This window comes from Cyanistes caeruleus, chromosome 38 (assembly GCF_971803275.1).
Source record: "Cyanistes caeruleus chromosome 38, bCyaCae1.hap1.1, whole genome shotgun sequence".
Classification (NCBI taxonomy): domain Eukaryota; kingdom Metazoa; phylum Chordata; class Aves; order Passeriformes; family Paridae; genus Cyanistes; species Cyanistes caeruleus.
This window is the reverse complement of record NC_141739.1, coordinates 72,128-97,066: the sequence shown is the minus strand read 5'-3', so window position 1 is coordinate 97,066 and position 24,939 is coordinate 72,128. Positions and strand designations below refer to the sequence as shown.

At 60.3% G+C, this 24,939-nt stretch overlaps 2 protein-coding genes across 5 annotated transcripts in view; both read left to right on the top strand.

Annotated features, from left to right (window-relative positions):
- SPTBN4 (spectrin beta, non-erythrocytic 4) overlaps window positions 1-24,939 on the top strand; it is a 35,983-nt gene that overhangs the window by 8,139 nt on the left and 2,905 nt on the right. The window contains exons 17-50 of the mRNA XM_086872021.1: window positions 234-436; window positions 973-1,063; window positions 2,482-2,631; window positions 3,398-3,661; window positions 4,114-4,338; window positions 4,622-4,711; window positions 4,795-5,073; window positions 5,451-5,581; window positions 5,667-5,871; window positions 6,225-6,847; window positions 7,104-7,242; window positions 7,329-7,413; window positions 7,716-7,912; window positions 8,132-8,523; window positions 8,616-8,688; window positions 8,853-9,133; window positions 9,513-9,686; window positions 9,810-9,852; window positions 10,061-10,205; window positions 16,867-17,985; window positions 19,016-19,211; window positions 19,621-19,724; window positions 20,092-20,274; window positions 20,696-20,776; window positions 21,216-21,355; window positions 21,479-21,731; window positions 21,880-22,022; window positions 22,505-22,643; window positions 23,088-23,117; window positions 23,423-23,549; window positions 23,657-23,727; window positions 23,864-23,959; window positions 24,443-24,520; window positions 24,610-24,702. Coding sequence (XP_086728147.1) covers window positions 234-436; window positions 973-1,063; window positions 2,482-2,631; window positions 3,398-3,661; window positions 4,114-4,338; window positions 4,622-4,711; window positions 4,795-5,073; window positions 5,451-5,581; window positions 5,667-5,871; window positions 6,225-6,847; window positions 7,104-7,242; window positions 7,329-7,413; window positions 7,716-7,912; window positions 8,132-8,523; window positions 8,616-8,688; window positions 8,853-9,133; window positions 9,513-9,686; window positions 9,810-9,852; window positions 10,061-10,205; window positions 16,867-17,985; window positions 19,016-19,211; window positions 19,621-19,724; window positions 20,092-20,274; window positions 20,696-20,776; window positions 21,216-21,355; window positions 21,479-21,731; window positions 21,880-22,022; window positions 22,505-22,643; window positions 23,088-23,117; window positions 23,423-23,549; window positions 23,657-23,727; window positions 23,864-23,959; window positions 24,443-24,520; window positions 24,610-24,702 — 6,643 coding nt within the window. The remainder of the gene's footprint in view (window positions 1-233; window positions 437-972; window positions 1,064-2,481; window positions 2,632-3,397; window positions 3,662-4,113; window positions 4,339-4,621; window positions 4,712-4,794; window positions 5,074-5,450; window positions 5,582-5,666; window positions 5,872-6,224; window positions 6,848-7,103; window positions 7,243-7,328; window positions 7,414-7,715; window positions 7,913-8,131; window positions 8,524-8,615; window positions 8,689-8,852; window positions 9,134-9,512; window positions 9,687-9,809; window positions 9,853-10,060; window positions 10,206-16,866; window positions 17,986-19,015; window positions 19,212-19,620; window positions 19,725-20,091; window positions 20,275-20,695; window positions 20,777-21,215; window positions 21,356-21,478; window positions 21,732-21,879; window positions 22,023-22,504; window positions 22,644-23,087; window positions 23,118-23,422; window positions 23,550-23,656; window positions 23,728-23,863; window positions 23,960-24,442; window positions 24,521-24,609; window positions 24,703-24,939) is intronic.
- RAB4B (RAB4B, member RAS oncogene family) lies at window positions 11,206-16,369 on the top strand. 4 transcript variants are annotated; one of them, XM_023945675.2, is made up of 8 exons: window positions 11,206-11,285; window positions 11,810-11,890; window positions 12,216-12,330; window positions 13,133-13,195; window positions 13,709-13,863; window positions 14,432-14,527; window positions 15,039-15,183; window positions 15,738-16,369. In XM_023945675.2, exons 1-7 carry the CDS (start codon window positions 11,270-11,272, stop codon window positions 15,152-15,154), a joined length of 642 nt encoding a protein of 213 aa, XP_023801443.1. In that variant the 5' UTR covers window positions 11,206-11,269; the 3' UTR covers window positions 15,155-15,183; window positions 15,738-16,369. The 4 variants fall into 4 exon arrangements, 3 of the variants coding, with proteins under 3 accessions (XP_023801443.1, XP_086728123.1, XP_086728125.1); XR_002870589.2 differs by having other exon boundaries at window positions 11,215-11,285; window positions 15,039-15,215; XM_086871997.1 differs by lacking the exon at window positions 15,039-15,183 and adding an exon at window positions 15,184-15,215 and having other exon boundaries at window positions 11,215-11,285.

The window sequence follows — 24,939 nt, the reverse complement described above, 5'->3', positions numbered from 1 at the left end:
AAGGTCCTGGTTGGTGGATTTGGGTGGTGGAAGGTCCTGGTTGGTGGATTTGTGTGGGAAAAGGTCCTGGTTGGTGGATTGGGTGGTGGAAAGTCCTCACTGGTGGATTTGGGTGGTGGAAGGTCCTCACTGGTGGATTTGGGCGGGAGCAGCTCCTGCTGGAGCTCCTGTGGAATTGAGGTGACCACCCCAAAGCCAGGCCAGGGGTCACAGCCCCCACCAACCCCTCCCAGGAGACCACCCTGGCCCACGCCGAGCTGCCGGACACGGTGGAAGGGGTGACCAAGGCGCTGAAGAAGCACAAGGACTTCACTACCACGCTGGAGCTGAACCTGCAGAAGGTCCAGCTGGTCCTGCAGGCCGGCGAGAGCCTCCGGCGCCAGCGCAACCTCCACAGCGACCGCGTGGCCGAGGCCATGGAGGGGCTCCGGGCCAAGTAGGTGCCCACCCTGGAGACCCCTGGCCCACCAGAAGCACCCAGGAGCCACCAGCGGCTCTCAGGACCCCAAAACACCCACACAGGACCCCAGAATTCCATGTAGGACACCAAGAATTCCATGTAGGGCACCAAGAATTCCATGTAGGACCCAAAAATTCCATCCAGGACCCAAAAATTCCATCCAGGACCCCAAAAATCCACCCAGAGCCCTCCATACTGGACCTCTCTGACCACCCAGGAGCCACCAGAAGCTCTCAGGACCCCAAAACTCCACCCAGGACCCCAAAAAATCCACCCAGGACCCCAAAACTCCACCCAAGACCCCCCCACATTACTCAAGACCCCCCAGGAACCGGGATGAGGCTGGATCTGATGGTGGATCCCAGATGGAAGCTCGTGACTCAGTTTCCCCTTTGAGGGGAAGCTCAGGGGTTAATGAAGGGTTAATCAGGAGTTATCAAGGGTTAGTTGGGGGTTAATAAAGGGTTAACTGGGGGTTAATTAGGGGGTCCCCCCCACCCCCCCCCTTGCAGGAGCCAACGCAACCATCAGCTGGCCCAGGAGTGGACGCGGCGGCTCCAGGACCACCTCGAGCTCCAGAGGTTCCTCCAGGACTGCCGCGAGGTCAGGCTCGGCCTCCTGAGACCCCCAAACCCCCCTGGAGCCCCCCAAAGTCTGAGACCCCCCCAGATTCTCCCTGGTGGGGGTGGGCTCCATGTTCTCCTGCAGGTGTGGGGTGGGCAGACCCCCCTGGGGCCACCTCCACGTCCATGGTGGGCTCCGTGTCAGGTCGCTGGTGGGATTTGGGGTGGGGGACCCCAAAAATCTCCCCCGGAGTTGGGCCAGGGGGTCCCTCCAGCCCCACAGAGGCTCCTCCAGCCCCAGAAGATCCTCAACATCTCGGGGGGCTTCGCTGGTGGCCGGGGTTGGACCTTCTGTGGTCCCTCCTCAGCAGCCCCAGGGTGGGTGAGACCCCAGCTCGGCCCCCCATGGATTCGGGGTCAGGTTTGGGGGGTCCCTCGGGGGTCCCAGCAGCCCCCCAGAGGCTCCCCAACATCGCGGGGGTCCCAGCGCTGCCGGGGGTGGGACCCGTCTGCTCCAGCCCAGGAGATCGCTCAGCCCCAGAGCCCCCCCCCACGGATTTGGGGTCGGGTCTGGGGGTCCCCAACGCCCCCCGCGCTGTCCCCGGCCCCTCCAGGGGGTCACCGGGATTCTGGAGTGAATTCGGGAGGTTTTCGGGTGAATTCGGGAGGTTTTCAGGTGAATTCGGGAGGTTTTCGGGTGGATTCGGGAGGTTTTCGGGTGGATTCGGGAGGTTTTGAGGTGAATTTGGCAGATTTTGGGGTGAATTTAGCAGATTTTGGGGTGAATTCGGGAGGTTTCGGAGCTTCCCCCGCTGCGGGGATTTTTGGCCGGATCCCGCCCGAGGCTCCTCGGGCTCATCCGGCGCTCGCGCTCCGCCCGGGATCTGCTGCATCACGGCCGAGCCCGCACCGGCCTCACCTTCCTCATCCTCCTCCTCCTCCCGCAGCCTCCGGAGCCTTCCTCTCCCTCCTCTCCATCCTCCTCATCCTCCTTCATCCCCTCCTCCTCCATCCTCATCATCCTCCTCCTCCATCTTCATCCCCCTCCGTCATCTTCACCCCCCCTTCCATCCTCCATCCTCATCCTCACCCCCGACCCCAAATCCGCCTTTTTTGGGGGAAAAAAGCGGGGGGGGTGGGGGAGGGGAGGGGGCTCCTCTCGTCCTTTCCCCTCCGCTTTTTTTATTTTTATTTTTTGGGGGGAATATTTTTGGGTGAAAAGGTTCCATTTTTGGGAAAAGCGGGGGGGGGGGAGGGGGCTCCTCTCGCCCTTCCCCCTCCGCTTTTTTTGGTTGGTTTTTTTTAGGGCAAAAAGGGGCTTTTTAAAAAAACAAATTTTTTTTTTTTTTTTGGAGGGGGGGAATTTTTTTTTTCCTTTTTTTTGGGGGGGGGGAGGACCCTACCAAAGCCCCGGCGCGGGGGGGGTGCCGGGGGTGCTGAGCCGCCGCCCCCCCGCAGTTGGATGGGTGGATCCGAGAGAAGGCGCTGATGGCCGGGGACCCCTCGCGGGACCCCCCCCCCCGGGACCCCCCCAAGCCGTGGCTGCAGCACCCCGCGTTCCTGGCGGAGCTGGCGCAGAACCGCGAATGGCTCGAGAGGATCGAGAAGGTTCGGAGCGGGGGGGGGGGGGGGGGGGCCGTGGGGGGAGGGGGCGGTGTGGGGGAGGGGTGTTTGCGTTGCTGCAGCCCCCCGCCCCCTCCCCCCCCACACTTTGATTGCGTCGTTTGGCGCCGCAGCGCTGCGGACCCCGGGTGTCCCCCCCGTGTCCCCCCAAAACTGTCCCCGTGTCCCTCCCCCACCTTCTGCCCCTGCCCCCGGCTGTATCGTGACATTCCCCCCCCATCCCCTCTGTCCCCCCCCCCAAATCTCTTCTGTGTCCCCTCGTGACAGATCTGGGGTCCTCCCGTGTCCCCCCCAAACCCCCCCTTGTCCCCAAAGCCCCATGAGAAGGGGGAGGAGCTGCACCAAAAGCTCCCCAACCCCTGGTGATGAATTTTGGGGTCCCACGGTGACCCCGAACCCCACCGTGACCCCAAACCCCACCCCAGAGGGTGAGGAGCTGCACCAACATCTCTTGTGATGAATTTTGGGGTTCCCACCGTGACCCCAAACCCCACCCCAGAGGGTGAGGAGCTGCACCAACATCTCCTCAACCCCTGGTGATGAACTTTGGGGTCCCACCTCAACCCCAAAGCCCCATGAGAAGGGGGAGGAGCTGCACCAACATCTCCCCAACCCCTGGTGATGAATTTAGGGGTCCCACCATGACCCCAAAGCCCCATGAGAAGCAGGAGCTGCACCAACAGCTCTTGTGATGAACTTTGGGGTCCCACGGTGACCCCAAAGCCCACGGTGACCCCAAACCCCATGGCAGGAGGGTGAGGAGCTGGTGCAGGCCAAGCCGGAGCTGAGCGGGGCGGTGCGGCGGCAGCTGGAGGAGCTGAGGAGATGCTGGCAGGAGCTGGAGACCACGAGCCAGGCCCGGAGCCGGCGCCTGGCCGAGGCCGCGGCCGCCGAGCGCCTGGCGCGGAGCTACGCCGACATGGAGGCGCGGCTGGGCCGGCTGGAGGAGCAGCTGGAGAGCGTCGGCAGCGGGGCCGACCTGCGCAGCGTCAGCCGCCAGCTCAAGAGGCTGCAGGTGGGGCTGGGGGACACGGGGGACACCAGGCCTTGGGGACAAGGCTGGATGGCGGGGGGACAGCAGGGCTTGGATGGCCATCGGATGTTGGGGGGATGTTGGGTCTCAGAGGGACACCAGGGACACTTCCAGCAGGGGAGGAACACCAGGTTAGGAGGTCACCAGATCGTTGGGGGGACACCAGGCCTTGGGGGTGAATTGGGTAGTGAGGAGACACCAGGTTATGGAGGGACACCAGGTCATGGGGGGACACCTATCATGGGGGGACACCAGGTTATGGTGGACACCAAATTATGGGGGACACCAGGTTATGGTGGACACTAAATTATGGGGCCACCACATGATGGAACCACATTTTTGGGGGGACCGCTCCACCCTGGGCACTGAAGGTCCCATCCCGGCCATCGTGGCCACCTTCCTGACCCCATGTCCCCCCCGAAATGTGTCCCCAGACGATGGAGTCGCAGGTGGAGGAGTGGTACAAGGAGGTGGGCGAGCTGCAGGCGCAGGCGGCGGCGCTGCCGGCGCAGGCGGCCGGGCGGGACGCGGTGGGAGAGCGGCAGAGCGCGGTGGGGACGCGCATTGTGCGCCTCATCGAGCCCCTCAAGGAGCGCAGGAGGATCCTGCTGGCCTCCAAGGAGGTCCATCAGGTCAGCCATGAGCTGGAGGACGAGGTGGTGAGTACCAGGGTGAGGTTGGGGTGGAGATGGGATGGGGTGGAGAGGGAGATGGGGTGGGGATGAAGATGGAGATGGCTGGGGATGGAGATGGATGGGGGTGCAGATGGAGATGGGGATGGGATGAAGATGAAGATGGATGGGGATGAAGATGGGATGAAGATGAAGATGGAGGTGGAGATGAGATGAAGATGAGGATGGATGGGGATGGAGATGAACACAGAAATAGGGATGGGCTGGGCTGGAGGACAGCCCTGACACCGACGTCCACCCCCATCCCCAGATGTGGGTCCAGGACCGCCTGCCCTTGGCCCTGCTGAAGGACCACGGCACCAACCTCCAGACCGTCCAACAATTCATCAAGAAGAACCAGGTTAGCGCTCGTGCCGCCGCTGGGGGCCGGGGGACGCCCCACCCCGACCCCTCCACCCACCCCACCCCACCCCATCCCCGCAGAACCTGCGCCGGGAGATCCAGGTGCACCGGCCCCGCGTGGACGAGGTGCTGGAACGCGCCGCCGCCGTGGCCTCCATCAAGAGCCCCGAGGCCGAGGGCGTGCGGTGCCTCCTGGAGCGGCTGGGGACGATGTGGGCGGAGCTGCAGGAGCAGACGGAGCGCCGGCAGCAGACCCTGGATGCCACCTACCAGCTGGAGCAGTACTACTTTGATGTGGCCGAGGTGGAGTCGTGGCTGGGAGAGCAGGAGCTGCTCCTGATGAACGAGGAGAAGGGGAAGGTGGGGTTGAGAGGGTGGGGTTGGGTTGGGTTGGGTCAACTTGGTTTGATTGGGTTGGGTTGGGTTGGGTTGGGTGAGGTTGAGTTGGGTTGGGTTGGATGAAGTTGGGTTGGGTGAGGTTGGGTTGGTTGAGTTGGTTGGGTTTTTTGGGTTGGTTGGTTGGGATTTTGGGGTTTTTTAGTTCCATTGGTTGGGTTTTTTGGGCTGATTGTATTTTTGGGGTTTTTTGCTTCCATTGGTTGGGTTTTCTGGGTTTTTTGGGTTGGTTGGTTGGGTTTTTTGGGTTTGGCTGCTCGAGTCACTCATCGTCCTTGGCTGAGTCGCGTTGGGTCGAGCCGCGGTGTCACACCTCAGTCCCCGCTCCCACCCCACCCCAGGACGAGCAGAGCACCTTGCAGCTCCTCAAGAAGCACCTCCTCACCGAGCAAACCATCGAGAACTACGAGGAGACCATCGCCCAGCTCTCCCGCCAGTGCCGCGCCCTCCTGGAGCTCGGCCACCCCCAGAGGTCCGCCTGCCCTCCGCTCACCCCCGGGCCCCCGGCCGCCGCGGCGGCGCCGCCGGGGCTGACGGGCGCTGTGTCCCTCACCCAGCGAACAGGTCAGCAGGCGGCAGTCGCAGGTTGACCGGCTGTACGTGTCTCTGAAGGACCTGGTGGAGGAGCGCAAGGTCAAGCTGGAGCAGCAGTACTGGCTCTACCAGCTCAACCGCGAGGTGGACGAGCTGGAGCACTGGATCGCCGAGAAGGAGGTGGTGGCCGGCTCGCCCGAGCTGGGGCAGGACTTTGAGCACGTCACGGTGAGGATGGGAAGGCTGGAATCCTTGGGGGTGGGGTGGGTTTGGCGGTTGAGGGTGGTAGAGGAGTTGGTGGCGGTTGTGGTGGAGGTTCTGATTTGTGGTTGGGTTCTGGTGACATCATCAGGGTTCTGAGGGCCTTTCCTGACCTCTGCCGGAGGTTCTGGCACCATCCTGGGGGTTCTGGGTGTCATGGGCACCATCCCTGTCCCATCCTGATGGTCCTGGGCATCACCTCTGCCCCGGCTGGAGGTCCTGGAACCATCCTGGTGGTCCTGGCACCATTCTGGAGGTCCTGGAACCATCCTGGTGGTCCCTGCCCATCCCTGACCCCTGCCCCGCTGGGGCCACCACAGCTGCTTCAGGAGAAGTTTCTGGAGTTCGCCAGCGAGACGGGCAGCGTGGGGCAGGAGCGCATCGCCGCCGTCAACCAGATGGTGGACGAGCTCATCGACTACGGCCACACCGACGCCGCCACCATCGCCGAGTGGAAGGACGGCGTCAACGAGGCGTGGGCCGACCTCCTGGAGCTGATGGAGACGCGCGCCCAGATGTTGGCGGCGTCCCACGAGCTGCACAAGTTCTTCAACGACTGCAAGGAGGTCCTGGGGCAGATCGAGGAGAAGCGGCAGCGGCTGCCGGAGCTGGCGGCGCGCGAGGGCAGGACCTCGGCCGGCGCCCTGCAGAGGGCCTTGGGCGCCTTCGAGCACGACGTGGAGGTGCTGGTGACGCAGGTGCGGCAGCTGCAGGAGGGCGCGGCGCAGCTGCGGACGCTCTACGCCGGGGACAACGCCGAGGCCATCGCCGGGCGCGAGCAGGAGGTGCTGCGGGCATGGAAGGAGCTGCTGGCGGCGTGTGAGGAGTGCCGGCTGCACGTGGCCAGCGTGGCCGACAAGATCCGCTTCGTGGGCACCGTCAGGGATCTGCTGGCCTGGATGGATGGGGTGCTCCACCAGATGGGTGCCGGGGAGAAGCCCAGGTAGGGGAGGTGGCCGTGGATCAAGTCCTGGTCCATCCCAAGGTCCCGTGTCCTGGTCCAGCCCAAGGTCCCGTATCCTGGTCCATCTGAGGATCCATGTCCTGTCCCACCATGGATCCAAGGCCCACATCCTGCTCCATCAGGAGGACCCCAAACCCTTCACCATGCCAATGTTCCCTCCCAGCCACCAAGGACCCCTCTCCATCCCCACCCCATGCTGGGGGTTGGGACCACCCTTGTCCCTCCCCTGCCCCAGGGACGTGTCCTCAGTGGAGCTGCTGATGAACGACCACCAAAGCCTCAAGACTGAGATGGAGGCCCGGGCCAAGAACGTGGCCACCTGCCTGGAGCTGGGCAAGACCCTCATCCTCAGCAAGAGCCCGGCGGCCGACGAGGTGCCCAGGGTGGGGGGCGGGCGATGCAGGGAGGGGGTGTGGTGGAACTTCTGGGGTGTCCCAACCCATATCCCCCCTCCCCGCAGATCAAATCCCACATGGAGAAGCTCCTGGCAAAGAAGAAGGAGATGACGGAGAAGTGGGACAAGCACTGGGAGTGGCTGCAGCAGAGTGAGCACCACCATGGCGGGACACCAGGGGTTCACCGGGTGTTGGGGGGACACCAGAAGGTTTTTGGGGGTCGTTGAGTCTTGGAGGGACACCAGGTCTTGGGGTGGACGTTGGATCGTAGGAGTCACCTGATTATGGGGGACACCGGGTTATGGGAGACACCAAATTAAGGGGGAACACCAAATTATGGGAGTCATTGGACTATGGGTGACACCAAATTATGAGGGCCACCAGACCATGGGTGACCCCAGCCTCTGCGGTGACCCCGCGGCGGTGACGGGTGGCCCCGGCTGTGCCGGCAGTGCGCGAGGTGCACCAGTTCGCGCAGGAGGCCGTGGTGGCTGACGCGTGGCTGACGGCCCAGGAGCCGCTGCTGAAGAGCCAGGAGCTGGGCAGCAGCGTGGACGAGGTGGAGCAGCTGATCCGGCGGCACGAGGCCTTCCGGAAGGCAGCGGCCGCCTGGGAGGAGAGGTTCAGCTCCCTGCGGCGCCTCACCACGGTATGGCCACCACGGCACCGGGGACACCCCCGGGGCTGGGCCCTGCTCGGGGTGGGGGCAGCCGTGGGCTCAGCAGAACCATCTCTGATCTTCATCCCGGTCCCATCTCCATTGCTATTGCCATTGCTGGCTTCATCATCTTCATCTCCATCATCTCCATCATCTTCATCATCTCCGTCATCTCCATCATCTCCATCTCCACCCCGTGCTGCCCCACAGATTGAGAAGCTCAAGGCCGAGCAGAACAAGCAGCCGCCGACGCCGCTCCTGACCCGCAAGTTTTTGGGGGAAGCCCCGGGAGGTCCGGACCCTCGCCGGCCGGAGCCACGCGTTGCCTACGTCCGGCACGAGCTGCGGCCGGAGCGCCTCCAGCCCAAGCTTGACCGCGTCCAGGCGCCGGCCACCGACGGAGGACCCCCCGAACCACCCCCGGCCACCGCCGCCGTCACCGCGGCCACCCCCGCGGAGCCCCTGGTGGCCCCCAAGGCCGAGGAGCCCAGCGAGGTCCGGCCAGGGCCACCGGAACGGCGCCGGGAGCGCCGGGAGCGCCGGCTGGAGCGGCAGGAGTCCAGCGAGCCCGAGCCACCGCGGCACGACGGGAAGGGCGGCGGGTGAGCGAAGGGATACTGTGGGGACACGGTGGGGACGGTGGGTAGGGGACGGGGCTGAGGTGACCCTGCTGTGGTCCCCAAATGTCCCCCAGCAGCAAAGCCACCCTGGCCGACATCGTGGAGCAGCTGCAGGAGAAGGAGGCGGGCGGCCCCGTGCCGGCTTTGGTGAGTCCTTGTTTGCCCCTTGGATTCCTTTTTGTGTCCCTTTGGATTCCCCTTGGTGTCCCCTCTGTCATCCCCTGGAGATCCCTGGATGTCCCCTCAATGTCCCCTCCATGGTCCCCCTGGATATCCCCGGGTGTCCCCTCAATGTCCCCTCCTGTCCCCAGCCCCGTGACCGTGACTCCCCCGCCCGTCTCCCTGCTGGCCCCGAGGCCCTCCCGGAGAGGACCCCGAGGCCGGAGCGTCCCCGTGCCCGGGACCGGCCGAAGCCGCGGCGCCGACCGCGCCCCAAGGACTCGGGGCAGGGCCCGGGGGAGCCGCGGCGCTCGCGGTCGGCGCCGGCGCAGGGCAGCGCTCCCCCGCCGCCGCCCGCGCACACGGTGACGCACGAGGGGTTCCTGCTGCGCAAGCACGAGCTCGACGGCGCCGGCAAGAAGGCATCCAACAGGTCTGGGGGCACCGTGGGGATGGAGGTTCTCAAAGGGTTCATCAATGATGCACCAGAATTTGGGGGTTCACCAAGAGTCAGGGGTTCACCAAGGGTTGGGGTTCATCAATGAAAGGGGTTCACCAAGGCTTGGGGGTCCTTCAGTAATGGAGTTCACCAAGGGTTGGGGTTTCTCCAGGGGTTTGGGGTCCATCAGTGAAGGCCCACCAGAATTCGGGGGTCCATCAATGAAGCGGATAGACCAAAATCCAGGAGTTCACCAAGGATAGGAACGTTCACCAATGAATGGAATCCACCACAATTTGGGGTGGGGAGGGGGGTCAACCAAAACTCGGAATTCCCAAAACCTGGTGGTCACCCCACGTCCAACCACGAGCAGGTCTTGGGTCAACCTCTACTGCGTCCTGGCCAAGGGTGACCTGGGCTTCTACAAGGACGCCAAAGGCCCTGCGGCCGGGGCCACCCACGGCGGGGAGCCCCTGCTGAGCCTGCACCGCGCCACCAGCGAGGTGGCCAACGACTACAAGAAGAAGAAGAACGTCTTCAAGCTCAAGTGAGTTTGGGGTTTGTTGGTTTTGGGGTCTCTGACACCATTTTTGGGGTCTCCTGATGACTTTTGGTGGCTCTGATGCCCCCAAGTCCTGGTGGACATGGTGACAGTGTTCCTGTCTTGTAGGACGGGCGATGGGAGCGAGTTCCTGCTGCAGGCCAAGGACGAGGTGCGATTTTGGGGGGTCTTTGAAGGGTTTTGGGGGTGGGTCTGATGATGGTTTTGGTGGTTCCGATCCCATTTTGGGGTCTCATGTTGATTTTGATGGATCTGACCCCGCTTTCAGGGTACCTGACCCCACTTTTGGGGTATCTGATGTCATTTTTGTTGTCTCTAACCCCATTTTTGGGGTGTCTGACCCCAATTTTGGCCTTTAGGAGGAGATGCAGGGCTGGCTGCGGGCGCTGGCGGCCAGCGCGCAGGAACACGCCGAGCTGGCCCGCTGGCACCAGGGACTCCTCACCACCTCCTCCACTGACGAGGGGCTCCCCCGGCGCGACCCCGACCGGCCCCGGCGGAAGTGACCCCCCCAGAACCCTGACTTTGGGCTCCTGGCCCCCACAAAACCCAAATTTGGGGGTCCTGCCCCACCCCCGAGCCCCAGTTTTGGGGTCCCGAGTCCCGGTTTCCGGGTCTCGGCCCCCCCCAAAACCTCAATTTTGGGGTTCTGGCTCCCCCAAAACCCTGATTTTGGGGTCCTGTCCCCCCCCGAGCCCCAGTTTTGGGGCCCCGGCCCCCCCTTTCCCCCAGCACAAGCCATAGAGAGCCGGGGGGGCCCAGCGCCGCCGTTGTACAAATGTAATAAAGCACCCGCTGCACCCCAAAACCGACTTGGGGAATTTGGGGGCATCCTGAGAGGGTTTGGGGGCAGCTTGGGGGGGTTTGGGGCATCCAGGGAGGTTTAGGAGCGACTCGAAGGGGTTTTAGGACAAACTGGGAGGGTTTAGGAGCGACTGAGGGGCAGTTCAGGGGTGTCCAGGGGGGGTTGGGAGCGATTTGGGGGGGTCTAGGACTGACGGGGGGGTTTTAGGAGCTACTGGGGGGGATTTGGGGGGGATCCCGGGGGATTTAGGAGCTACTGGGGGAGTTTAGGAGCATCTGGGAGGGATTTAGGATCAACAAGGTTCGTTCTGCTGCTTCTGGAGCCGGGAGGGGGCCGGGACGAACCAGGCAGGTCCCGCCCGGGAGTGCTGCAAAAACTCACCGGAGAAAAGCCGGCGGTCCCGGAGCGATCCCGGTGCTGATCCCGGTGTCGATCCTGATCCCTGAGCAGTTCTGGTACCGGTCTCGGTCCCGGTACCGGAGCGGTGCCGCTCTCAGAGCCGGTACCGGCGCCGGTCTCCTTGGCCTCGCCCCTTTCCCCTCACAGTTCCCGCCCTTAATGTGACCACGCCCCTTTCCCCTCACGGTTCTCGCCCTTAATGTGGCCATGCCCCCTTCGGCTCATGCCCCGCCCTCTCATTGGTTTTTCCGTTAAGCCCCGCCCATCTCCTGGCGCTCTCCCTCCGACGCATGCGCAGAACACCCGGAAGCGGCTTCCCCGGGCGCCGCCATCTTTGCTCCCGGTGCCCCGGCCCGGCTCCAGCATGTCCGAGACCTACGGTGGGGCTATAGGGGAATCTATAGGGGATCTATAGGGGATCTGTAGGGATCTGGGGGGTCTGGGGGGGTCCAGGGAGTTTGGGAGGGATTCTGCGATCTCTGCAGGGTGTGTGGGTGTCTCTGTAGCGGATTCGGGGGGGTATGGGGGTCCCTGAAGGGAATCTGGGGGCTCTGTAGGGGATCTATAGGTGATCTATAGGAGATCTATAGGGGATCCATAGGGGATCTGTAGGGGATCCACGGGGGATCTATAGGGGATCTATGGGGGATCCATAGGGGATCTATGGGGGATCTATAGGGGATCCATAGGGGATCCATAGGGGTCTGGGGGAGCCTCTGGAGGGTCCAGGGGGGTCTCGGGGTCCCCTTGGAGGAACCTGGGGGTCCTCGGAGGGATTTTTTGGGATTTGGGTTCCGTGGGCAGCGGATTCTTCCCGATTTGGGGTCCCCGTGAGGAAAATTTGGGAAATTTGGGGTCCCCATAAGGAAAATCTGGGAATTTTGGGAATCTTTTTCCCCCCCAGATTTCCTCTTCAAGTTCCTGGTGATCGGCAGCGCCGGCACCGGCAAGTCCTGCCTGCTGCACCACTTCATCGAGAGCAAGTGTACGGAATTCCGGGGAATTTCGGGAATTTTCGGGAATTCTGGGGAATTCTGGGCGCTCTTAGGAATTTTGGGGAGATTTTTGGAGGCATTTTCGGGTTATTTTTTACATTTTTGAGCCCTTTGGAGGCTTTTTCCCCTCCTTCTTTCATGGGATTTTGCTTTTTAACGCAACTTTTGGGGAATTTGGGGCATTTTCTTTCATTTTGGGGCATTTGGAGCCAATTTTGGGCCACTTTGGGTCATTTTGGGGCCATTTCCCACCAATTCCGGACATCCCCGCTCCCCCATCCCACGGAATTCCCGTTTTTTCCCCATTTTTCCCAGTCAAGCAGGATTCCAACCACACCATCGGGGTGGAATTCGGCTCCAAGGTCGTCAACGTGGGCGGGAAAACGGTGAAACTTCAGATCTGGGACACGGCCGGCCAGGAGCGCTTCAGGTACCTCCTTTTTTCCCAATTTTCCCACTTTTATCCCAATTTTTCCCCTTTTTTCCCGCTTTTCCTCCTTTTTTTCCTAATTTTTTCCCATTTTTCCGTCTTTTCCCTCATTTTTTTCCTGTTTTCCTTCCTTTATTTCTTGTTTTTTCTCAATTTTTCCTCATTTCTCCTCAATCTTTTCTCACTTTTCCCTTTTTTCCCTCCTTTTACTTCATTTTTCTCAAATTTTCTCCCCATTTTTGCCTTGTTTTTCCCCATTTTCCCCCCATTTCTGTCTGTTTTCCCTCTTTCTTTTTCCCAATTTTTTTTATTTCTTTCCTCATTTTTTCCCTTTATTTTCCATGTTTTTTTTCCCGTTTTTTCCTTGTTTTTCCTTTTTTTTTCCTGCTGTTTTTCCATGGTTTTTTCCCACATTTTTTCCCACGGGTTCTCCTGGCTTTTCCCCTCTTTTTCCCTCAATTTCCACCTCTTTTACCAATTAATTAATTATTATTAACGGCTATTATTTTTTATTATAATTACTATTGCCAATAATCAATCATTACTTTTTATTACCATTAACTGTTATGAATTAGAGCTGTTAATTATTACTCACCATTAATTATTATTAACAATTATTAGGAATATTTGCTGATTGTTAATTATTGTGAACCGTTAATGATTATTAGCGATTATTAACGATCCCCCCGGTGGCCGATGCGCGATTTTGGCTCGGGGTTTGTTCCGTTCCCGCCCAGAATTCCCGTTTTTTTCCCTTTTTTCCCGCTTTTTCCTGTTTTTTCCCCATTTTTTCCCTGCCCAGATCGGTGACCCGCAGTTACTACCGGGGGGCCGCGGGGGCGCTGCTCGTCTATGACATCACCAGGTACGCCAGTGACGTCATTGACGCGCCGGTGACGTCATCGGCTCGTCCACGATGTCATCAATGTGCTTGTGATGTCATTGGTGGGTGGGCGTGATGTCATTGGTGGGTGTGTGACGTCATTGGTGGGCACATGTGACGTCATCGGTGGATGGGTGTGACGTCACTGGTGTGTGTGACGTCACCACGTCAGTTTATGACGTCATCGCGTAGATTTCAGACTCTTTTTTTTTTTGCCTTTTGGGGCTTTTTTATTTCCTTTTTTCCCCATTTTTTTTTCCCCCTTTCCCGCGGCTCCCGGAATTCCCGCGGATCCCGGGATGATTCCAGCTGGGAAACCTCCACCACCCCTTGGATTTAGGAGGATTTCGGGGTTTTTTGGGGTGGGTTTTTAATTTCTTTATATTTTTTTTTTCTCATTTTTCCCCATTTTTTCCCCATTTTTTTTCCCCCTTTCCCGCGGCTCCCGGAATTCCTGCAATTCCCGGGATTCCGGCGGCTCCGGGGCGATCCCAGCCGGGAGACGTACAACGCGCTGGCGCAGTGGCTGACGGACGCCCGCACCTTGGCCAGCCCCAACATCGTCATCATCCTCTGCGGCAACAAGAAGGACCTGGAGGGCGAGCGGGAGGTGACGTTCCTGGAGGCCTCGCGCTTCGCCCAGGAAAACGGTCGGAAAAACGGGAAAAAACGGGAAAAACGGGGAGAAAATGGGAAAAAAACGGAGAAAAAATGGGGAAAAAATGGGGGAAATAATGGGGAAATTGGATAAAAACGGGGTTTGGGATGAGCGGGAGGTGACGTTCCTGGAGGCCTCGCGCTTCGCCCAGGAGAACGGTCCGGAAAAAAACAGGAAAAACGGGGGGAAATGGGAAAAACAGGAAAAACGGGGGGAAATGGGAAAAATGGGGGAAAACAGGGGAAAAAATGGGGGGAAAACAGGGGAAGATGGGTAAAAATGGGATTTTGTGGTCATGGGATTGGGGGGAATAATTTTGGGGGGAAAATCCTGGAGGGAATAACGGGATCCCGGGGGGAATTCCTGGAGGGAGCAACGGGATCCCGAGGGAATTCCGGGTGGGAATTTGGGTTGGGAATTCGGGATCCCGAGGGAATTCCGGGTGGGAATTTGGGTTGGGAATTCGGGATCCCAAGGGAATTCTGGGTGGGAATTTGGGTTGGGAATTCGGGGTCCCGGGGGAATTCCTGGTGGGAACGAGGGGAATTCCTGGGAATCAGAGCTGATGTTCCTGGAGACGAGCGCGCTGACGGGCGAGAACGTGGAGGAGGCGTTCCTCAAGTGCGCCCGCACCATCCTCAACAAGATCGAATCCGGTACCCAGGGAGCGGGAATCCATCGGGGATTGGGAATTGGGATCGGGAATTGGGAATTGGGAATCGGGATCGGGAATTGGGATTGGGAATCGGGATCGAGAATTGGGATCGGGAATCGGGATTGGGATCGGGAATTGGGATCAGGATCAGGAATTGGGATCAGGGATCCTGAGGATCGAGGGTTTGGATCCTTGGGAACCAGGAGGGTTTCTCTCCTCCCAAAAGTTGAGATTTCGGGGGAATTGGGAAGTTTGGATCCTGGGGATGGAGGTTTGGGATTCCCGAGTGATCCAGGACCAGGGATGCAGGGGGGATTTTGGGATCCAGAATTTCCTGGAGAATTTCCAGGGAATCTGGGATGGGTTTGGGTGGATCCAGGGGGGATTTTGGGATCCCAAAATTCCAATTTTTTCCCTGCCCAGGGGAGCTGGATCCCGAGCGGATGGGATCCGGGATTGGGGGGGATTTGGGGGGATTTGGGGATCTGGAGTTCCCGATTTTCCCTGCCCAGGGGAGCTGGATCCCGAGCGGATGGGATCCGGGATCCAGTACGGGGACGCGTCGCTCCGGCAGCTCCGGCAGCCCCGGGGGGCTCCGGCCCCGAGCCGGCAGAGCTGCGGCTGCTGAGACCCCCCCAAAATATTCCCAAAAAACAGGTGAGACCCTCCGGAAATCCCAAAAAATTCAGGTGAGATTTCCCCCCCCGAAAAATCCCCAAAATTCCCAGTGAAACCCCCCAAAAAAATCCCCAAAATTCCCAGAGAAACCCCCCAAAAAAATCCCCCAAATTCCCAGTGAAACCCCCCCAAAAATCCAGGTGAGACCTTTCCCAAAAAAACCCCAAAACCACCCCAAAAAAATCCCAAAAAGTCCAGGTCAGACTCCCCTGAAAAATCTCAAATAAAACCCCAAAATCCAGGGGAGAACCTTCCCAAAATCCCCAAAAAATCCAGGTGAGACCCCCCCCAAAAATGAGAATATTAAAAAATGGGGATCCTGAATAAATGGGAAGCGCCTCCAAAAAACAGGGAACCACCCAGGACACCCCCAAAAAACGCGGATCCCAAAAATGGAGATTCCCAAAAAATTCCTTAAATTATTCCCTAGAATCGAGAACCCCCCCCCACCGAATTTAACCCCCCCCAAAAAATTCCCAAATTCCTCAGAATTCCCTCAGTTTCCCTAAAATTCCCATTTTTCCCCCCTCCAGGACCAGGTGCCTCCGCTGGATCTCGGGGACCCCCCCAGGAATTTTTGGGGGGGTCTCTCCTCCCCCGCTGCCCCCAAAAACCCAAATTTGGGGTCCAAATCCGCTGCTTTTGGGCAAAAGAATTCCCAGGAATCCCTTGGATTCCGGAGGGGGATCCCCTCCCTCCCTCAGTGCGGTTTTTGGGGGTTTCCCCCAAATTTCCCGGGTTTATTTTTGCCTTTTTTTGCCATTTTTTGATGGTTTTGGCGTTTTTCAAAGCGGGATTTTTTTCTGGGGGGTCCCCCCAGTTTTTTGGGAGGGGTCCCCCAATGTTTTCGGGGGGGTGGGGGTCGCCCTTTCTCCCAAATTTTTCCTCCGTCCCCCTCCCCCCCAAATTGGGGGGGGGTCTTTTTTTTTTCCTTTTTTTCCCTTTTTTTTTCCTTTTTTTTTTTTATTTTTCTTTTTTCCTTGTTTTATTTATTTGCACTTAATTTGGGGAGGGGGGAGGGGCAGGAATTTTGGGCAGGGGTCGCCGGGGGGGCTGGAAAAGTTGGGGACCCTCCCCAAAAAAACTCCCGGGAAAAACCCCGGGAATTCCGGGGCTTCCCCCGCCCGAGGTGTGAAAAATGTGAAATAAAAAATTTACGTTTTCAGCTTTTTTGGTGATTTTTGGGGCGGGGCCGCTGGGATTTTGGGGGGGGGGGGGGATTTCCCCTCTGACCCGAATTTTGGGGGAATTTTGGAGATTTTGGGGGGGAAACTTGAGGGTTTTGAGGGGGAATTTGGGGGTTTTAGGGCAGAAATTTGGGGGGTTTTTTTGGTGACGTTTGGGCGTTCTGGGGGGAAATTTGGGGTTTTGGGAGTTTGGGGTTTTTTAAGGGGAGGATTTGGGGTTTTGGGAAGAAGATTGGTGTTCGGGGAGGAAAATCTGAGAATTTGGAGTCCGGGGGAGAATTTGGGGATTTGGTTGTTTAGGCCCCCCCCCCCCCCCCAAATTTTCAGGGAGGAATTTGGGATTTTGGGGGAAAATTTGCAGTTTATAGGGGGGGAATTTGGAGTTTGGGGAGGATTTGGGACTTCTGGGGGGGGATTTGGGCTGGGATTGTCCCCAAGGTCAGGAATTGTCCCCAAGGTCAGGAATTGTCCCCAGGGTCCCCTCGGGCCGCTTCGAGCGCAGCCGGAAAATCCCGGGAAAATCTTTGTGGTGCCGGAGCCTTCATCCTCCTCCTCTCCCTCATCCCGGGATCTTCCTCCCACCTCCTCCTCCTCCTCCTCCGCTATCCCGGCAAAAGCTTTCCCTGCTCCGTCATCCCGGGACTTTCTTCCTCCTCCTCCTCCTCCTCCTCTTCGTCATCCCCGGGCCTTCATCCCATCCCCGCCCTCCTCCTCCTCCGCTATCCCGGGACCTTCATCCCGCCCCCTCCTCCTCCTCCTCCGTCATCCCAGAAAAAACTTTTCCCGCTCCGTCATCCCGGGATCTTCTCCCCCTCCTCCTCCTCCTCCTCCTCCTCTTCGTCATCCCGGGACCTTCATCCCATCCCATCCTCCTCCTCCTCCTCCTCCGCTTCCTCCTCCTCCATCCCGGGACTTTCCTCCTCCTCCTCCTCCTCCTCCTCCTCTTCGTCATCCCGGGAAAACTTCTCCGACTCCGTCATCGCCGGGACCTTCATCCCCGCCCGTCCTCCTCCTCCTCCTCCTCTGCTATCCCGGAACCTTCATCCCATCATCCTCCTCCTCCTCCTTCTTTCCGTTAACCAGAGACCTTCATCCCCATCCTCCTCCTCCTCCGCTATCCCGGGACCTTCATCCCGCCCCCTCCTCCTCTTCGTCATCCCGAGCAAACTTTTCCGACTCCGTCATCCCCGGGACCTTCATCCCCGCCCGTCCTCCTCCTCCTCCTCCTCCTCCTCTGCTATCCCGGGACCTTCATCCCATCCTCCTCCTCCTCCTCTGCTATCCCGGAACCTTCATCCCATCCTCCTCCTCCTCCTCCTCCTCCTCCTCCTCCTCCTCCTCCTCCTTCTTTCCGTTAACCAGAGACCTTCATCCCCACCCTCCTCCTCCTCCTCCTCCTCCGCTATCCCGGGAAAAACTTTCCCCGCTCCGTCACCCCGAGGCCTTCATCCCATCCTCCTCCTCCTCCTCCTGGTGCGGGGGGTCCCGGCCATGGGGGGGGGGCTCTGCGGGGCCCCCCCGCCGCTGTCGCCGCTGTCGCCGCTGTCGCTGCTGGTCGCGATCGCCGCCCTGGGAGCGACCCCGGCCCCGCCCGGTGAGAGCGAATTGGGGGCTCCGAATTTGGGGGCTCCGAATTCGGGGGCTCCGAATTTGGGGGTCCCGGTTTTGGGGGGTCCCAGGAACGGGGGAGTTCCCGTTTTTTCGGGGATTCCCGATTTTTGGAGTCCCGGTTTTGGGATGTCGCGATTTTCGGGGTCCCGGTTTTGAAGGATTTTGGGGTTTCTCGGTTTTGGAGGATTCCGATTTTGGGGGGTCCCGGGACAGGAGGGTCCCGATTTTTGGGGGTGACAGAGCCCGGGGTTTGGGCGGGTCCCGGTTTTGGGCGGGTCCCGATTTTAGGAAATCTCAATTTTGGGATTTGCCGGTTTTGGGGTGTCCGATTTTGGCGGGTTCCCGTTTGGGGGGGGGGGGGAATCCCAATTTCGGGGAGATCCCAAATATTTGGATTCCCGATTTTAGGGAATTTCGGGGTTCTCAAACTTTTGGACTCCCCCAATCTTGAGGTTCCGCAGTTTTTAGGGTTTGACCCCTCCCCCTTCCCACCCCCCCCTTTTTTTGGGAGGGGTCCCCGCGCCCTTCCCCCACCCCAAAATTGGGGGTGCGGCCCCCCCCGGGGATGGGCGGGGGTCCCTCCCCCACCCCCGGCCCCACCCCACAGCTGGGACCCCTTCCCCACCCAAATTTCGGTTTTTTTGGGAATTTGGAGAAATTCCCGGGATTCCGGAGGGTCCCGAGGGAGGGGGGGAGGGGCGTGGGAAGGGAAACGGGAAACTCAGATTTTGGGGCGATTTTGGGGCCATTCCGGGGCTGATTTGGGGCCGATTTTTGGGAATGTTTGGTGTCGATTTTGGGGGTATCGGGAATTAAATAAAAATAACAAAAATACCCCCCCCCAAAATGCCCCCAAAACCCCGAACCCCTGACCCAGTTTCGGGGGCAGAATTTGGGGAATTTCCCATCCGTTGCGGATTTTTTGGGGGGGGAGTTTGGGGGGGGGGGGGATTATTTTTGGTGGAATTTCGGGATTTTTTTGGGGGGAATTGTTGGAGTTTCGGGGTTCCCAGGGCTGCGGTTCCTGGAGCACCCCTCGGACGCGCGGGCGGCCCCGGGGGGGTCCCTGCGGCTGCGCTGCCGCGCGCGGGGGGACGAGGAGCCCCCCGAGCTGGGCTGGGAGCGCGACGGAGCCGCCCTGGACGGGGACAGCGACCTGGCCCAGGTGGCCCTGCCGGGGGGGGCCTGGGTGGCCACCAGCCAGCTCAGGTGGGCAACCTGGGGGGGCACCTGGGGACAACCTGTGGGGCACCTGCGGTACCTCCTGTGTCACCTGTGTGCCATTGATGTCACCCGTGTGCCACTGATGTCACCTGGGTGCCACTGATGTCACCCGTGTCCCCACGCCCCTAAAACCCCCAACCCCGAATCCCAGAATCCCGATCCCAAATCCCCCGTTTTGACCCCCCCAAAATCCCAAATCCTCCCCCCACCCCCCCCCCCCCCCATTCCCAACCTCAAATTCCCTTTCCCAAAGTCCCGGTCCCAAATCCCCCCCCAAAAAAATCCCAAAATCCCAAATTCCCTATCCCAAAATCCCGAACTCCCCGAATTCCCAAAAAATCCCCCCGAATTCCCAAAATTCCCCCAAAATTCCCCAAATCCCCCCCAATTCCAGGCTGTCCCCGGTGTCTGCGTCCGACTCCGGCCGGTACCGGTGCTGGGCCCGCCTCGGGGGAGGGGCGCGGCTCCTGTCCCGCGAGGCTCACCTGGAGCTGGCAGGTGAGGGGGGGGGGATCCCCAAAACTCCCAAAATCCCCCCTGGAATTCCCAACATTCCCCATGGGAACCCCCGAATCCCCCTTAAAACCCACCCAGAACCCCCCGAAATTCCCGACGCTCGCCCCAGGATTCCCCAAATCCCACTGGGGTTCCCCCAGAACTCCCGGAATTCCAAAAATCCCCCGGAATTCCCAAAAATCCACCGCAAATCCCTCCCGGAACTCCCCAGAATTACCCGAATTCCCTCAGAACCCCCAAAACTCCCCCTAAAACCCACCCGGAACCCCTCATTTTTGGGGGATTTGTTGGGGTTCCGACCTCAGGACTCACCCAGATTTTTTTCCCGGATTTCCCCCATTCCTGCCAGGGCTCCCGGTTTTCCTGGAGGAGCCGCAGGACCTGGAATTGGCCGTTTTGGCCCCGTTTCGGCTGCGCTGCAGCGCCCGGGGCCCCCCCGAGCCCGTCAGGCTCCGCTGGCTGCGGGACGGGACCCCCCAAAACGGGCTCGGGGACCCCCTGGGCCAGAGCCCCTCCACCCTCTGGGTGCCCGGTGAGGACAGCGGGGACATTCGGGGACATTCGGGGACGTTTGGGGAGATCTGGGGAGATTTGGGGACATTTTGGGAGATTTGGGGGCATTTGGGGACATTTGGGGATATTGGGGGGCTGGCAAATGGAGGAATTTGGGGGCATTTGGTGCTTTGGGGGATTTGGGGAGATTTGGGGGAGATTTGGGGAGATTTGGGGACATCAGAAAAGGGCCAGATCATCACCGGGGGAGGAGAACGACCAAAATCTGTCCCCAAATGTCCCCACCTGTCCCCAAATGTCCCCAACCTGTCCCCAAATGTCCCAAACCTGCCCCCAAATGTCCCCACCTGCCCCCAAATGTCCCCACCTGTCCCCAAATGTCCCCAACCTGTCCCCAAATGTCCCCACCTGATCCCACCTGTCCCCACCTGTCCCCTCAGGGCTGAACCGCAGCAGCTCCTTCGCGTGCGAGGCTCACAACGAGCGCGGCGTGGCCACGTCCCGCAGCGCCACCGTCACCGGTGAGCCCCGAGACCCGCCCGGAGCGGGGAACCCGCGGGGATCGGGCCGGGACCCGAACCGAGGGAGCCCAACACAACCGCAACCAAAAATCCGCCCGAAAGTGGCCAAAAATCGGCGTCAAATTCACACCAAAGCGGGCAAAAAAAATGGCATAAAATTGATGCAAAATTGGTCGAAAATCAACCCCAAATCAACCCAAAACCATCCCAAAATTCACCCTAAAATCGGCTCCAAATCAGACCCAAAACCGACCAGAAAATCGACCCCAAATCTCCCCAAAACCGGAGCCGAAATCTCTCGGGAAGTGCCGCAAAAGGACCCTGGGGCGAGGTTTGGGGACCGGGGGTGGCGTTTGGGGACCCGGGGGTGGCGTTTGGGGACCCGGGGGTGGCGTTTGGGGACCCGGGGGTGGCTCTGACCCCCCCCGTGTCCCCCCAGTGCTGGCCCCGGCCCCCAGGAATTTGGGTTTGGCTGCGGCGGGGCCGCGGTGGCTGGAGGTGACCTGGGAGCCCGGGGACGGCTTTGGGGACACCGGAGGGGACCGAGGGGACCGAGGGGAGCAGGAGTGCACGGTGCAGGTGAGGGGACAGCGGGGACACCGAAAGTCACCCAAATCCACCCGAAATTGACCCAAAATCGGCCCCAATTGATCCCATGGGGCCATTCGGGGCCATCGGCGCTGTCCCCGCGGTGTCCCCCAGCTGTCCCCGGGTGACGCCGCCTCTGTCGCCGCTGTCGCCGCTGTCGCCGATCCCGCCTCTGTCGCTGCTGTCGCCGATCCCGCCGCTGTCGCCGCTGTCGCCGCCGTGTCGCGATCCGTGCCGGTTCCTCCCTTCTCCCTGCGCCTGGCGGGGCTGCGGCCCCTGTCGCGATACCTCGCGCGCGTCGCCTGTCGCGACAGGCGGGGCCGATCGGCCTGGAGCCGCTGGGTGCCCGTGGCCACCGAGGAGGGCGGTGAGGGGGGGGGAGACCCCAAAATTTGGGGAGGGGGGAGACCCTCAGGGATGGGGGGAGACTCTCGGGGGGGGGGGTTCTCCCTCCCCCTCTCTCCCCCCCCTTTTTCGGGGGTCTCACCCCCAGTTTTGGGGTCTCTCCCCCCCAGCTCCCGAGGGGCCCCCCCAGAACGTCAGCGCCGAGTGGGTGGGGCCGGGCCGGGCCCGGCTGCGCTGGGGACCCCCCCGGGACCCCCTCAACGGCGTCCTCGGGGGCTTCCGGGTGGGCTACGCGACCCCCGCCCACCCCGAGGTGCGACCCCCATCCCAAAAAACCCCGAACTCACCCCCAAACTCCCCCCCCCCCCCCGGGATCCAGAAAAATCTCAAATTTACCCCAAATCCCCCAAATTCACCCCCAAACTCACCCAAAATCCCCCCGGGGCCCCCACAAATCCCCCCTGGACCCCTCAAATCCCTCAAATTCACCCCAAAAACCTTTCTGGGATGCCAAATTCACCCCAAATTCCCCCAATTTCACCCCCCAAATCCCTCAGAACACAAAAAAAAATCTCCCCAAATCTTCCAAAATCCCTCAAAATCCCCAAATCTCCCCTTTTCTCCCATTCCCCGCCCCACTTCCTACAAAATCCCCCCCAAATCCCCCCAAATCCCCCATTTTTCCCGTAATCCCCCCAATTTTCTCCCAAATCCCCCATTCCCTGCCCCAAATCCCCCCCAAATCCCCCCAAATCCTCCCCAAATCCCCCAAATCCCCCCACCCCCGAATTCCAGGTGATTTTGGACGTGGGGCTGGCCCAGGAGGCGTCGCTGGATTTGGGGTCCCTGGGCCCCAACGTCACCCTCAGGGTGGTCTCCTACACCGGGGGGGGGGAGGGGCCCTGGAGCCCCCCCCTGCTGCTGCCGCCACCCCGTGAGTGACCCCAAAACCCCCCGAATTCACCCCAAAACCCCCCGAATTCACCCCAAACCCCCAAATTCACCCCAAAATCCTGGAATCCCTACGATTCTTCCCCCCCAAAGCCCCAAATTCTTCCCAAACCCAAACCCCCCCACCAAACCCCCGACCCCAGAGCCCCCAAATGTCCCCAACCCTGAAACCCCAAATGCCCCCAATGTCCCCAAAACCCCCCCAAAGCCCCCCCATATGTCCCCTATAATGTCCCCCAGTGTCCCCAAAGCCCACCCAAATCCCACCCAAATCCCCTCCAATGTCCCCAAATCCCCCCCAAAGCCCCCCCAATGTCCCTCTGATGTCCCCAAAGCCCCCCCAATGTCCCCAAAGCCCCCCCAATGTCCCCTCAGTGTCCCCCAGTGTCCTCCAATGTCCCCCAATGTCCCCTCGGTGTCCCCACAGCTGGAGAGGCCCCGCTGGAGACACAGCTGGGTGAGCAGGGGGATGGGATGGGATGAAGATGATGATGATGATGATGATGATGATGAAGATGACGATGATGATGATGATGATGATGATGATGATGATGGGATGGGATGGGATAATGACGATGATGAAGATGACGATGATGATGAGGATGATGATGGGATGATGATGATGGGATGGGATGAAGATGAAGATGACGATGATGCTGATGACGATGCTGATGATGATGATGCTGATGATGATGGGATAATGACGATGATGATGCTGATGATGAAGATGATGCTGATGCTGACGCTGCCCCTGTCCCGCAGTGCGTCCGGCGGCTCCGGCCGGTGTCTGGTGGCCGGCCCTGCTGGCCCTGCTGGCCCTGGGGGCTCTGGCCCTGCTGGCCCTGCTGGCCCTGGCGGCGCGGCGACGCCACAAAGAGACGCGCTACGGGTGAGGGGACAGCGGGGACAACTCCGGCCACCCCTGGCCACCCCCGGTCACACCCGTGACCCCCGTGACCCTCGGTGACACCGCGGTGACACCGCCAATGTCCCCAGGGCCGCCTTCGCTCCGGCCGTTCGCTTCCGTGTCCGCAGCTCCTACGGCCGCCGGTCAGCCCAGGCCATGCGTGAGTGACCGCTCGGACAGCCCCGAATGTCCCCAAATGTCCCCGAATGTCCCCAAATGTCCCTGAATGTCCCCGAATGTCCCCAAATGTCCCCGAATGTCCCTGAATGTCCCCAAATGTCCCCAAATGTCCCCAGTGAACCGCCTGGGCATCAGCCCCGAGCTGAAGGAGAAGCTCCGGGACGTCCTCGTGGAGCGGCACCGGGTGGCGCTGGGCAAGACCCTGGGCGAGGGTGGGTCCCCAAAATCCCCCAAATCCCCCCAAAATCCCCCCAAAATCCCCCCAAAATCCCCCAAATCCCCCCCAAAACCACCCCAAATCCACCCCAATACCCCCAAAATCCCCCAAATCCCCCCCAAATCTTCCCAAAATCCACTTGGGACTCCCTGGGACACCCCAAAATCAGCTTGGACCCCCCAAAGTCACAAAAATCCACTGGGGCCTACCAAAGTCCCCCCAGCAGCCCCCTAAATTCCCCCAAACACTCCAAAATCACCTCAGGAACCCCGAAAACCCTCGGGGACCCCCAAAACACTCCCCAAAATCAGCCTGGAGCCCCCTGGAGCCCACAAAACCCCTGGGGCCTTCCCAAATCCCCCCCCAAAACCCCTCAGGACCCTCCCAGATCCCCTCAAAGCCCCAAAATCTCTCCAAACCTCCCCCAAATCACCTTGGGATCCCCCAAAACCCCTCTGGGACCCCCCCAAAACCCCAGGAGAGTTCGGCTCGGTGGTGGAGGGGACTCTGCACCAGGACTCGGGGGTGCTGCGCGTGGCCGTGAAGACGATGAAACGTGAGGGCCCCAAAACCCCCCCAAAATCCACCCCCAAATACTGGAATTTGCCCGGATTTCCCCCAAAATCCCCCAAATTCACCCCAAAGTGGCCATCTGCTCGCGGGGGGAGCTCGAGGATTTCCTGAGCGAGGCCGCCTGCATGAAGGAGTTTGACCACCCCAACGTCATGAAGCTGATCGGTGAGAGACCCCCCAAAAATCCCCCAAAGTCACCCCAAAAATGCCACAAGAATTTTCCCCTGAATCCCCCCAGGACCCCCCGGTTTTGGGGGAGTTCAGGGGGTTCTGAGCCTCATTTTTGGGGGGATCTGAGCCCCATTTTTGGGGGATTCTGAGCCCCATTTTTGGAGGTTCTGAGCCTCATTTTTGGGGGGATCTGAGCCCCATTTTTGGGGGATTCTGAGCCCCATTTTTGGA